The 13,776-nt window shown below is 45.0% G+C and overlaps 1 protein-coding gene across 2 annotated transcripts in view; it reads left to right on the forward strand.

Moving 5' to 3' along the window:
- Positions 1-13,776, forward strand: part of LIN54 (lin-54 DREAM MuvB core complex component) — a 70,868-nt gene that overhangs the window by 36,891 nt on the left and 20,201 nt on the right. For both annotated transcript variants that reach the window (XM_068233621.1, XM_068233622.1), the window contains exons 6-9: positions 2,377-2,587; positions 4,368-4,441; positions 9,921-10,118; positions 11,464-11,555. In XM_068233621.1, the coding sequence (XP_068089722.1) occupies positions 2,377-2,587; positions 4,368-4,441; positions 9,921-10,118; positions 11,464-11,555 (575 nt within the window). The remainder of the gene's footprint in view (positions 1-2,376; positions 2,588-4,367; positions 4,442-9,920; positions 10,119-11,463; positions 11,556-13,776) is intronic.

The raw sequence follows: 13,776 nt of genomic DNA on the forward strand, positions 1-13,776 counted from the left end.
ATAGAGGGTCCCCTCCCGATGGACTAACCTCGACACCACCATCTACAATCTCTATTGAATGGCAACTGACCGAGTCTAACTGATTGGGCTTTTCTCTGAAGTGGCACTGAGTTTGCTCTCCTGATGCCCTGATACCAAAACCGAACCTCAATGCTCTCTCTGACTCAGCCCTGGTTCCGTATACTTCAACCAAATCAGGACAACACAACTCCCTCCAGCGACAATAACACCAGGCAACCACTAGAAACACCACAGCGCAGGCTGCAACAGCAAACCCATAAGTCCACACACCACAGCCTTGTTCAGAATAGGGCGTATATTCTATGGTCATTTAGTCAAAGGAAGAAACCTGCCAGTGGCATCACCAGTTTAGCCAGTAATTTATGCAGAGTAATTTATGTAGAGTTCATATTTACAGATTTTCGGGTTTTTGAGTTATTTGAGCCCGTCTAACCCTTAGATAGCGCTCAACACTTTCCTGCACCTGTGGGATAGGGCGGTGGCAGGGAGCAATTATTGGCAGACTCTCAAACTCGTCAGATTCCGCTGAGCTTTCTGAGTCCTGTGCCTGTTCCCCTGGTATCTGAGGATTGGATAGGTTCCAGGGTGCATTCAGCACTGGCCGAAATTTAATGCCTAATTCGCTGCACTCCCAGGGTGCTGAATACAAAGGAAATGTATAGCTGACTGGTGGCTGCAGCGAGCCAGGTGGCTTGTAAGATTCTATCACAACTGGCTTACGTTTATCTAGAAAGGTGTTTGGGATACCACAGGTTATTCTTCCTCTGACCAAATAACCAACAATACTAGATATTTTTCGTAACGGTGTTAGGCACTCAGGACATGTGTAAAATTTCTTATACAGTGTTGTACAAGCCGGACACAAAGCTGGTAAATTCACTCTCCTCCTCTCCATTCATCATCCCAGCGCACCGCAGTGACTAGCTGGCTAAATGCCTTCCACCGCGATGTATCACTGATATTTTATGCTATTAAGGTGACCAATGGAAAGGAGAAAACAACCCACCAACATATACTGGTGAACACAATGATCAGCACTAAGTGTAAGCACCTATATCTTGACCAACAAAATACTTTCACTATATGCAACAGAAACTTGATAAGAACAACACAGTTTGACCTTATTTTCAGATTACACTCTGCCGAGAACACCTCGTGTCCCTATATGTTAATTTACTAACATTACTGATAGTCAGCGTTACCAATTAAGAATCCTATTTTACTCTAAAGTTCTGTTAGGGATGTCCGAAGTGTCTCAACAGTATGTATCCTGAGGCGATGCTTAGAACACAAATAATGGCATGAGTCATTCACACATTTACATCAGAAACTGCAGCACAGTAATATATCACTTATGCTTATTCTCTATATTTTTCAAGCAGCAAGCTAGTTAACAAAAAGACATGGTATGCACACAAAAAAAAATTATAAAACATACCAGAACATACCACATTCTAGGACTAGGAAGAAGCCGTCAGAAGGAGATCCATATCAGATATCGGCCGAGCAGAGGATGAATTCGCACGCAGCACAGGGGTGCAATATCAGATTTAAGGTAATAAAGCTCACCTTTTACAGCGCTGTGAAGATCCAATACTTGGACCCCTGAGCTGATGCTAGTCCGGTCTCCGCTCTCCCAAAATCAAAAGGATCCCTTCAGAGATGTGCCACAAAGTCAATTTATAGTTCTATTGTGCCCGTCATTCTCCACCAAAACTGTCAAAGCGATATACTGACAGTAATGACTCAAGGCACACCTCTTAAAAGGACGGCTAGTTTATTTTCATCAAGAAGCTTGTTGATGAGGCATGTGTAGGAGACAAATGCTACAATTTCACTAGTTACAATGACTTTTATCAGTTACAGTTATGCAAAAATATACATGCCTCTGGGCAGTTCAGGATGTCCATCAGTGTTACAAAAACCAATCACAGTTCAATAATCAGTGCAGACATGAAGCAGTTAACATTTAATTCTTAGAACTCTCCACCCATATTATAATGAGTTTCACCACCCACTGTTCTCTTACTCAACCTTCTGTTTAAGGTCACAAGGGGAAGTGGTCCAGTCTGGACAACACATCACTTGTCTAAATCTGTCCTTGGGGCCTCTTTTCCACTAAAAGTCAAGGAAGCTAGGACATTGCAAAATAACGGTAAATCTACTATTAGGACATGCTCAAGAACAGCCAGTGTCCCTGAACACGTACGCATTTTGTGGCCTTCTTCTAACTGAAATGATTTATACATCACCAAATGGAGCTATATGAACAAAATGTCCGTTATATAAACTAGACGGGTATCACAGCTTTGTCAGTTTTAAACCTAAAACATTTTTCTGTTTTTCTTTCTTCAGGCTGTAAAACCTGCAGTTCAAACCATAACAGTTGGTGGTGTCAATACACCTCAGTTCAAAACAATTATACCACTTGCAGCTGCACCAAATGTGCAACAGATTCAGGTCCCTGGAAGCAAATTTCATTATGTACGGCTTGTGACTGCCTCTACAGCAAGCAGCTCCACCTCCAGCTCCAACCCCAGCAGCAGCACACAGGCTCTCCAGCAAGGTATGGTCTTCTGAATGTTATTCATGTGTGGCAGTGTCCCCTCCATCATACAGTACTTATGTAAACGTCCTCAGATTAGGAAAATAATGCAACTAATTTACACATTATTGTGTGGCGATCAGCAAAGCGCTGGAAAGCACCACAATGTGAATGGATCCTAATGTGCTGTGTAGAATGATGTGCCTTATGACAGTATATGCACGCGTACATGTGTGGTTACAGCTACATCATGCTCTGCACCTACCTGCTGTACAAATGCACTGCTTACTTACCCTCTATCCTCTGACCTATTATATGCCCAGTAGGAGAAACTTAAAGGGAACCTAAAGTTAAAAAAAAAAGTTTCCCTTACCTGGGGCTTCTACCAGCCCCCTGCAGCCGACCTGTGGCCGTGCAGTTCTGGAACGATTCTCTGGTCCCCCGCAGTGGCTTAGTTTCGATTTCGGCGGCTGAGCCTGTCGCCAGCTACTGCACCTGTGCAGCCCTGGCCACACGCCTCCTTGTTCATGCTCCCGTCGCTGGGTGTGTAGAGATTTTCTCATACTGCGCAGGATACTCCCGGCGACGGGAGCGCGAACGAGGACACGCACGACCAGGGATGTGCAGTGGCTGGCGACAGCCTCAGTCGCCAAAATCAAAACCAAGCCACTGCGGGTGACCGAAGAATCGTTCCAGGACGGCACGGCCACAGGTTGGCTGCAGGGGGCTGGTAGAAGCCCCGGGTAAGTGAAACTTTTTTTTCTTTCACTTTACTGTAGGTTCCTTTTAACCACCAGCTGTACTCCGAAAATGTGTACACTTACCCACATGCTGTTCATTTTCCCACACACTGAACATTTAGGTGCTGTATGCCCACATTCTGTAAATTTACACATATGCTATATACATAAGCGGTACACTTACCCATGTATTGTTACCACATAAACTATATGCTTACACATGCCCTGTACCCACGGATACCTACATATACCCATGCACAGTACACTTAGGTATGCTTTGAAACTGCACACATTGTATACTTACACACACACACACACGTTTTATTAGTTTTGTTTTTATTGTGTAAGTTTTAAAGGGAAGGTTCAGGGAAACGTGGAAAAAAATAAAAATCCATATCCACTTACCCGGGGCTTCCTCCAGCCCGTGGCAGGCAGGAGGTGCACTCGCCGCCGCTCCAGAGGCTTCCGGTCGTCTTCAGTGGCCGACCCGACCAGGCCGGCTGCCAGGTCGGGCTCTTCTGCGCTCCACGGACGGGCTCTTCTGCGTCCCACGCGGGCGCGCTGACGTCATCGGACGTCCTCCGGGCTGTACTGCGCAGGCGCAGAACTACTGCGCCTGCGCAGTACAGCCCGGAGGACGTCCGATGACGTCAGCGCGCCCGCGTGGGACGCAGAAGAGCCCGTCCGTGGAGCGCAGAAGAGCCCGACCTGGCAGCCGGCCTGGCCAGGTCGGGTCGGCCACCGAAGACGACCGGAAGCCTCTGGAGCGGCGGCGAGGGCACCTCCTGCCTGCCACGGGCTGGAGGAAGCCCCGGGTAAGTGGATATGGATTTTTATTTTTTTCCACGTTACCCTGAACCTTTCCTTTAAGGAACTACATTTTTCTTCTCAGCAAGAGTAGAATTTTGCTGTAACGGGAACACAATACTTAGACATGTCTCTCTTCTTACCCAAATAGTGTTTCCGGATAGTTATGGAATGACCGTGCTTTTTATTTGTGCTGCACTGAAATTTCTCTGATGTGGATATTATGTAGAAATTCATGTTAGATCTCTTTTCAGCTAAACCAGTGGTGGTCAATGCAACCCCAGTGCGGATGTCTGTTCCCATAGTTCCAGCACAAGCTGTCAAACAGGTGAGTCTAACTGAACATTTGGTTCCTCTTTACATTTGAGGGCTTTCATACCCTGTGTGTGGATGCTTTGCATTGTTCGTGATAAAATGTCTGCTAGAGCATGGCCATATAGTTACAAAAACACACATTTTGTCTCTTTTATTGAACTTTGTACCAGTCCTATTCTCTAAAAACTTGCTGTTTACCTTTATTTTTCTGCCACAAATCAAAGTCCCTTGGCCAGAGGCTTGGTTTGTTTCATCTTTTGCATACTAACTTTTTAAGGTTAATGTTACAGCACAGGTAACTTGTTCTAAGCTAATAATAGTAATAATTAATAGTAATTACAATAGTAATTGTAATAGCATCCCCCCAAAAAAGTTTAGTTGCATGACTAAAGCCTGTACAAGGACTGAACCCAATCCAGTGCTGACAGTGTGGGGCAAGGCTGTACAGACGCGTCAGTAGCCTCCATGTGTTCTTTTGCTGTGCAGAGAGTGAGCAGAGCCATCGGAGCAGTGCACAACCAAGTGGCACAAAGCATGCGGGGTGATTAAAGGGAACCTTAACTGAGAGGGATATAGACGTTTTTCCTTTTATACAATACCAGTTGCTTGGCAGTCCTGCTGATCTCTTCACCTGCAGTAGTGGCTGAATCACACACCTGAAACAAGCATGCTAATCCAGTCTGACTTCAGTTAGTGAGAGCACCTGATCTGCATTCTTTTTGAGGGGCTGTGGCTAAAAGTATTAGAGACACAGGATCAGCTGGAGAGTCAGACAACTGGTATTATTTTAAAAGGAAAAATTCCTATCCTTCTCAGTGTAGGTTCCCTTTAAAGGAACAATGGCCTTAACTTGGTCTATCTCCAAGAGGGATCAGGTTGCTGCTGTACACGTGATAGGTTCTCTGTTAAGGCTGTTTCAAGCAAGAACCATTTAGCATGTGTTTGAAGCTAAGTGACTAAATTAGCTCTCGAAGCCCTTGGTTCAACCACTACCCCACCATTGGTTATTTCCCCTTAAAAACCAGAGCAATTGTGACATTTCACGCTCCTCCCATTCATCCATTAATTCGCCAATAACTTTATTGCCACTTATGACACCAAAATGATCTATACATTGTTGTTTTTTTTCATCACAAATTAGGCTTTCTTTGGGTGGTACTTTTTGCTAAGAATTATTTTATCTTAGCTGCATTTTTAAGGGAATAATAAGAAAAAAATGTTTTCCTCAGTTTTCAGCCATTATAGTTTTAAAATAAAATGTGCTACGATGAATAAAATGGACACATTTAATTGCCCATTTGTCTCGGTCATTACAATGTTTGACCACTTGAGGACCGCGGTGTTAAACCGCCCTAGTGACCAGCCCATTTTTTACTAATTTGGCCACTGCAGCTTTAAGGGCTCGCTGCAGGGTAGCACAACTCAGCATACAAATGATTTCCCACCTCCCCTCCTCCTTTTCTCCCCACCAACAGAGCTCTCTGTTTGGGGTCTGATCACTCCCCAGTTGATAGATATATATATATATATATATATATATATATATATATATATATATATATATATATATATATATATATATATAAATATTATACACACACACATATATGTGTATATACACACACACACACACACACACACACACACACACACACACACACACACACATACATTATATATATATATTTATTATATATATATATATATTTATTATATATATATTTCATTTTTGAATAAATGTAAGCATTTTTTTATTTTATATCCCACCCTCCCTCCCCCCCGCCAGCCAATCAGCATGAGCGGCTGACATACGCTTCAGCCTATGACAGGCGATCACTTCCCTGCCTACAGAGGGGACAGCCGTATGATACGGCTGTCCCAAGTACAGCGCTGCCTTAGATTGCAGCTTTGTACAGGGTTATTAGATGGTGTTTTCGCCATCTAACAGTCTCCGAGCGGCGATCGCCGCTGGGAGGCTGAAGGTGGAGCGGAGCTCCGTCATTCAAGCGGGGATGCGCGCGCGCTCCCCTGCAATCCCCATTCCAGGCCATTCACGCCAATCGGCGTGGAGTTGTCCTGGGGCTGCCGCCGCGTTCACGCCAATCGCAGTGGAGCAGTCGACAAGCAGTTAAATTGTGTCCCTAGTACAATGTATGCCAACAATATTTTAGTTATACTAAATCAATAATTACAAGCCCTAATTTGCAAAGGTTCTGCTAATAGTGATATACCCTAATGACATACATATTAAAGGGAGGGTTCACGGAGAAAAAAAGAATACTAATCCACTTACCTTTGCCTTCCTTCCGGCCCTTGGCAGGCAGGACGTGCCCTCGACGCCGCTCCGGAGGCTCCCGGTCTTCTCCGGTGACTCACCCGACCTGGCCATGCTGGCTTCCAGGTCGGGCTCTTGTGCGCTCCAAAGTGCATCTCACGCCGTCGCGCTGACTTCATCGGACGTCCTCCAGCCTGTGCTGCGCAGGTGCAGTAGTTCTGCGCCTGCGCAGTACAGCCTGGAGGATGTATTGCAAAAAGGGTGTGTGCCTCAAACACCAAGTGAACCCTTATATACCTGGCTTTGCAGATAAGGCCTAATTAGCTTATTCATGAGACACTGCTCAAGCAAATCTGCTTTTGCATGCCAGGATATGCAGGGTTTTGCCAACTAACTCACCGCAAAATGTTTGCGCTGCAGGGGATTAGTTCGTGCAGAGACTCTGCAGCCGCCCCCCTGGGGGGGAGGTTAATAAGTGCGGGGCGGCCCTCCCCCAAGCGCTGCCACCGCCAGGGAGGGCCGCCCGCACCCACCTCCTAAAGGTTAGGACTTACCTTATTTCTTATTGCGTCCAAGTGCATTATTATGCCAGGCCAAAAGTGCGCGACTTGGGAGGACTACGACAGGGGGGGAGTGAAGCATAGGTCACCCCAAGCCCGGTAAAGCTCAAGGGTGACTCTACAGCTCCACACCCCAATGGGGAAACAGGCTGCAGACAGCCCATGTAAAGAGTCGTCCACAACCTGCCTCCAGAAGAAAGGAACTGATAACGTATTGCAAAAAGGGTGTGTGCATCAAACACCAAGTGAACCCTTATATACTTGGCTTTTGGCACACAGCAGCTGCTTCCCTCTATCATGGATAAGTCCTTTTGTAAAGATACAGTGCTGCAGCAAAATACGTTGGCCGGCCTCTCACCTGTGTGTTTCACGTCACGTGACGCTTCTTCAGGGCCCTGAAGAAGCATCACGTGACGCAAAACGAGTAGGTGGGAGGAGCCATCCACTGCACGGCGTAGACCCACGTGTCCACGCTGCCTTGCACCATCAATACCGCCGCCAGCACAGGCGAGAAGCGTGACTATCGCAAGCCCTGGGTGCCCCACATGTCCCTAAGGGGCACTCACGGAAAAAAAAAAGACTTTGCGTGCAGAGCCTGGGAACCTCTTTAAAGGGCCAGGCAAGCCTAAAGGGGAGTTTCTTGCAAGCGCACCCGAAAGACACGCTGAGTAAAGCAAAGGACGTCACAGCAGCGGATTACCGCAAGTATAATCAATGTTAATATAGTGCATACTGCATGGAGGAATAGTGCCTGAGATGTATTGCCCTCTAGCGTTTGATGAACTGTACTTAAACGAAGCCGGCCAATGGTATTTGCTGCAGCACTGTATCTTAGTAAAATGATTTATCCCTAATAGAGGGAAGCAGCTGCTGTGTGCATGGCTGTATGCTGGATGTGTGACAGCTAGGCAGACTGGGCTTGGGTGCAGACAGCATAAGGGTCATTAATTGACAGACTCCATGCACACAAGCCTAGATAGAATACATATACGGGGGATGCGGGATGGCTCCTAGTTTTTAGCTTTGCTTTTTTTGTTTTCTGCGCAGAAAAAGGTTTTAATGCTGTCTGTGAATTGGATCCTTAGAGGAGCAACTTGTATGTTGAGGTCAATTGTGCAATAAAGATAAGATTATTTGGAACAAGATGAAAAGATGTCAATGGCCAATCTGTCTGCTTAAAAATCTTCTCGCTTATTATGGCTGCACCAGCTCACTGACCATTAGAAATAATAAGGGAGGTTGCACAATTTAAGCTGCAGAACCCTTGGTAACCCAATTTTTTTTTTTTACATTTTGGTATCAAGAGTTTTTTTCATGGTGAAGTGGGGAAATAGCTTGTATTTTGCAGTATTGATACTGGTCATATAAAGAGATCTAAAAAAACAAACAAATAATGCAGAACCATTTCCTCTGTATTAACAGAAGCAGCACAAAGCCTTACCCACACCCCTCTCTTCTGTCCTAGTCTTTACGGGTCGGTTCACACTAGGTCATCTGCCAGACTCTCGGCAGTCCAATGGACATGTTGAATGACCCATGCATTCCTTTAGACTCATTCACAAAGTTTGTTTTCTTGGGATCTGTGTTTTTCTATTGCGATACCACTATGTACTTTCCCAGCCCACACAATAATTGAGGAATAGTAGATGTGTTTCAATATCCAACGCGATGGCATACGTCTGCTCTGCAGACAGTGCAAGCACATCAGAGCACCATTGGAGCAAGCCTTGGGTATGCTACCCACCTATGACTGGGTCCATGGTAGTGTAGAGCAAGCCTTGCCCCTCTTGCTGTTCATTAGGGTTACAAGTGAGGGATCATTCTCAATGTAGTTAAAGGGACTCCAAGCAGTGCAGAAACTATGGAAAGATGCATATCATTTTAAAGCTCTCTTTCTCCTCTTTCCAATGATATATAAACCACCGCCCTACGCCTTTTAGTTTTCGCTATTTTCGCGATTGAAATTGCTGTGGCCGCAATTTCAATCACGAAAATAGAGAAAACTAAAAGGCGTAGGGCGATGATTTAGGTGTCGCCAGAAAGAGGAGAAAGAGAGCTTTAAAGTGATATCCATCTTTCCATAGTTACATTGTATTACACAGGACGACACTTTCCTAAAGTCAGCAGCTCCATTCAGCAGAATGGAGCTGCTGACACTGGGGAAAGTCGTCCTGTGTGATACAAGTAACTATGGAAAGTTGGATATCATTTTAAAGCTCTCTTTCTCCTCTTTCTGGCGACACCTAAATCATCGCCCTACGCCTTTTAGTTTTCTCTATTTTCGCGATTGAAATTGCGGCCGCAATTTCAATCGCGAAAATAGCGAAAACTAAAAGGCGTAGGGCGGTGGTTTATATATCATTGGAAAGAGGAGAAAGAGAGCTTTAAAATGATATGCATCTTTCCATAGTTTCTGCACTACTCGGAGTCCCTTTAAATGTAAGAAGTTGCTAGTAAATGGTATTCCCAAATAGGATATTCCTATATAAAATAAAGGGGATAAAACCTTTTAACAGTAACACGGCTAACAAAAACCTAATAAAGGTTACAATTTCTCTCTCACACTACAGAAAAGTCCCTTTTACTCTTTGTATTACCATCTGCGATACTTGTTAATAATTGTTTGCTTGTGGTGGTTGTTATATTTCTCTGTACAGGTTGTCCCAAAGCCTTTAAATGCACAGCCACAGATAGTTACTACCAGTCAACCACAGCAACGACTTCTTATGCCTGCTACACCATTGGCACAAATACAGCCCAACCTCACCAACCTTCCTCCAGGGACTGTTTTGACACCTGCTCCAGGAACTGGAAATGTGGGTTATGCCGTCCTCCCTGCACAGTATGTGACCCAGGTTAGTAAATACAGAGGCGTCAGCAGTATCATGATTTCACAAAATAATTGTCATTTCAGCTGTCAAGATCACTTGTTCAGGGTATCTCTTTCACTCTTTCACTGTAAATGGACTACTTCCTCTGCTTTTTATAACTCAGAATGTGTTTAACAGCGTTTCCCTCAGAGGACCAGTACCAGGAATAGTGGGAATATTATAAGATGGAGAAAAGTTGTCATATTCTGTTAGAAATCCAGTTAAAATTTTACAGGTAGTGAGAGATCGTCTGACAGACTCTTAGACGGTAATCTCTTAAAGGGTTTCTCCAGGGGGGGTTTGAAAATAAAATCTGACACTTACCTGGGGCTTCTATCAGCCCCCTGTAGCTGTAATGTCCCACGTCGTCCTCCTCCAATCCGCCGTTCCCCGCCGCCGGCAGTGGGCTTGCGTCTTCGGAAGCTTACGGCGCAGTACGAAGTTTTTTTTCGTGGCCGCGCAGCTGCAGTTGGATAGCATGCCGCGCCAGCCCGGGGGCCAGCGGCGAGGAACGGCGGATCGGAGGAGGACGACACAGGACATTACAGCTACAGGGGGCTGATAGAAGCCCCAGGTAAGTGTCAGATTTTATTTTTACACCCCACCCCCCCTCCCTGGAGAACTCCTTTACCTTTGGTAATGGGAGGTTTTTTTTTTTTTTTTCATTAACAGGCAAAGTCTAATAGAAGCCAGGATAAGTGAATAGAAACCATATACAGACCATATACAGAAGCAAAGACAGAATAAATTTTTCATATCTGCACATATTAAAACAATCCAGACCAATCATGTATAACTGAACAATTAAAATGGGCTAAAGGTCAGTGTGGGAATGACTTGCAGTTTGATGTGTGTTTGTGTTCTTGTACAGAGAGAGATAGTCTTATCAATCTGAAAATCCTTTTTCAGATGTTTAAAGTGTACCAGAGACCACAAACTATGAAGAATCGATACTTACCCAGGGCTTCCTCCTACCCCATAAACACGTGCGAGTACCTCGCCATCCTCCCGCGGTCTGCTATTCAGCCACGTTCAGTCCTGGTATCTTCCTCAGTTGCCTCCAGTCTGGGTCTTCTGTGCATGCACGGACCTACTGCTCATGCACAGTAGACCTGGACTGATGTCAGTGAGAAAGTTACCGGGGCTGATTGTGGCTGAACGGCAGAACACGGGAGGACGGCGAGCGACTCACATGTGTTTATGGGGTGGGCGGAAGCCCCGTGTAAGTATTGATTCTTCAGAGCTGTTGGTCTCTGGTTTCCTTTAAGTATAGTTTTTAAAAACACCTGAGTTTGACTCCTGTTTTTTTTTTAATTTATTTTCTGTATAGCTGCAGCAGTCCTCTTATGTTTCAATAGCCAGCAATGCAGGATTACCTGGTACACAGAGTTCACAGAATCAGCCCCGGGTTCCACTGAATGGGTGAGGACAACAATTATCAATGTGCACACGTATCATTTTACATATTTGAATGCTATTTTTAGCATAAGTTAAAGATTGATGTGTTTTTGTATTGCTAAAGAACTGACATGCATTGGAGTGTCAGGCTGGTTTCACACTTATAGCGGTGCGATGGTTCTGCAGCAGGAGAGCCTGCCATCTGGCATGTTACCCTGTGGCTTAGTAATGCACCAACAGGGAAATCTGCATAGCGCCACCCCCTGCTCAGTGATGTACGCCCTGCCGGACAGGAAGTATATCACTGGATTACCGTTGCTCTGCGTATGCATGCTGCTACTATGGTTGATCGTTAACACTTACTGCAACACCATAGACTTTCATTGCTCCATAATTTGTGCAGTTGGCAAAAATCGTGCAGCGACACACTGTAGTTTGTGGTAGGCTTGCGGCAATTTTGCCATTTCAATCACACCGTATTGTGTCGCAATAATGTGTGAGTGTCCATACACTTACATTGCCCTCACGACGAGCTGCGGTGTGGTTAGAGTAACGTGGTGCATGTAGTGTGAAAGTAGCCTAAAGATGAACTGCATATACACTCTGTGGAAGTGGTCATGTGATTGCTGTAAGATTTATGTACTCTTTTTAGAGTCTAGCTATTACAGTAGAATCTTGTTATAGTAATCTCTGATATAGTAAACCTCTAGGTATAGTAAACTCAGTCCCCAGGTCCCGGGCATGAGCCTGTATGAATATACAATTTATATGTTCTGATATAGTAAACTACTTGGCCAGGTCCATTAAATTTTATTATAAGTGGATTTCACTGACGTAATGGTGTCCTTTAACCGCTATAGAGACAGGTTGGACCTGCTTTAGACAGCAGTGAGTACATAGTCAAAAGTATCACTTAATTACGGTTTCTGACAGTGATTAAAAGGCTTTTTACTTTTTAAATATACGAGCTTTGTAGGCATCCGGAAGGGAGGTGAAGGATTACTTCGGCATACGTTTTGCCAATCCTTTACTTTAGTTTAAAGTGAACCTGTACAAGCGTGCATGACTGAAACCAGTCGCACTGTTTGCACTCTTGGGAGTGAAATCTCCCTGTACTGTCTAGAGATCACTTTGTCAATAGCTCCTAGATTACTCCCCCGGGTATGGATTATGAGGAATAGAGTCCAGAGAGAGTAAGTAGAATATCTCACTAAGTGACTGATCTCGCAATACACCCCAGGCTCTTTTAGCTGGGTGAGCACACAGCTGTCATCGGTGCGACTCCTCATATATCCTCCTATGCTGTAAGCAGAGTTGCCCGGCCCTGCATTCCCCTCTTGCACCCCACTGGCCACTTTTTCATGCCACCCAGCTGGAAAAATGTTTGAGGTAGAACATTGTCCATGAATATCCAAAGGAATGGATTGGCACTCAACAGATACTGGGGGAGATTAGCGTGCTCTCTCTGACCAAAATGACTGCTACCCACCGGAATCATAAATGCTAGACAACAGAAACTGGAAGCACACTACCGGCTTTAAAGCAAATCTAAAGTGGAGCGAGGGGATGCCTCAATAGTTAAGTTTCTGGATGATCCATAGCCTTATAAGATCTCCGTAGAGCTCACTTTTCCAGTGCAGTGTCCCTCATCACCCTCCAGGCTGGGCATGTGCGAGTTAGGTCTGCGAATGCCCAGTAGAACAAAGCCGCTCGTGTATAGCTTTTCCCCTCTGTGTACACATGTGTGGACATTACTTGCCCAGTCCTGATGCGCTTGTCCACACCAAGGAGAAACAATTTAACAGGCTTTTGTGGAATAGATAGTGACCCTGCACTGGAGTGGTGGGCTGTAGGAAGATCCAGGAAGCATCTAGCATGAGATCCAGAGGCTTCCCTCTACTCCATGTAGCTAACTTTTTTATTTTATAACTCACTTTAAAGTGAACCTCCAGACTAAAAATCGACTCGGCAGCACTGAAAAGGCCTGGTGTTTCTTTAACAGTTTCACAGCATCAGAACTTTGTTTCTCTTATACAAGCCTCATTTTTAGCTGCACAGAAGAAAACTGCCCGGGCAGTTTTCCCCTTATGCTGTGCAAAGCATGATGGGATTTCTGATGATGATGTTCTCGTTCTGCTGTTTTGGTGCAATTTTTTTTTTTTTTACATTTCGAATTTGACTTTTGAAGCCTAGCGCGTGCAGCTGGGAGGGGTTATCAGGACAGAGGACAGTTCGAACTGTGTCT

The sequence above is a fragment of the Hyperolius riggenbachi genome, chromosome 1 (genome assembly GCF_040937935.1).
Source record: "Hyperolius riggenbachi isolate aHypRig1 chromosome 1, aHypRig1.pri, whole genome shotgun sequence".
NCBI lineage: Eukaryota > Metazoa > Chordata > Amphibia > Anura > Hyperoliidae > Hyperolius > Hyperolius riggenbachi.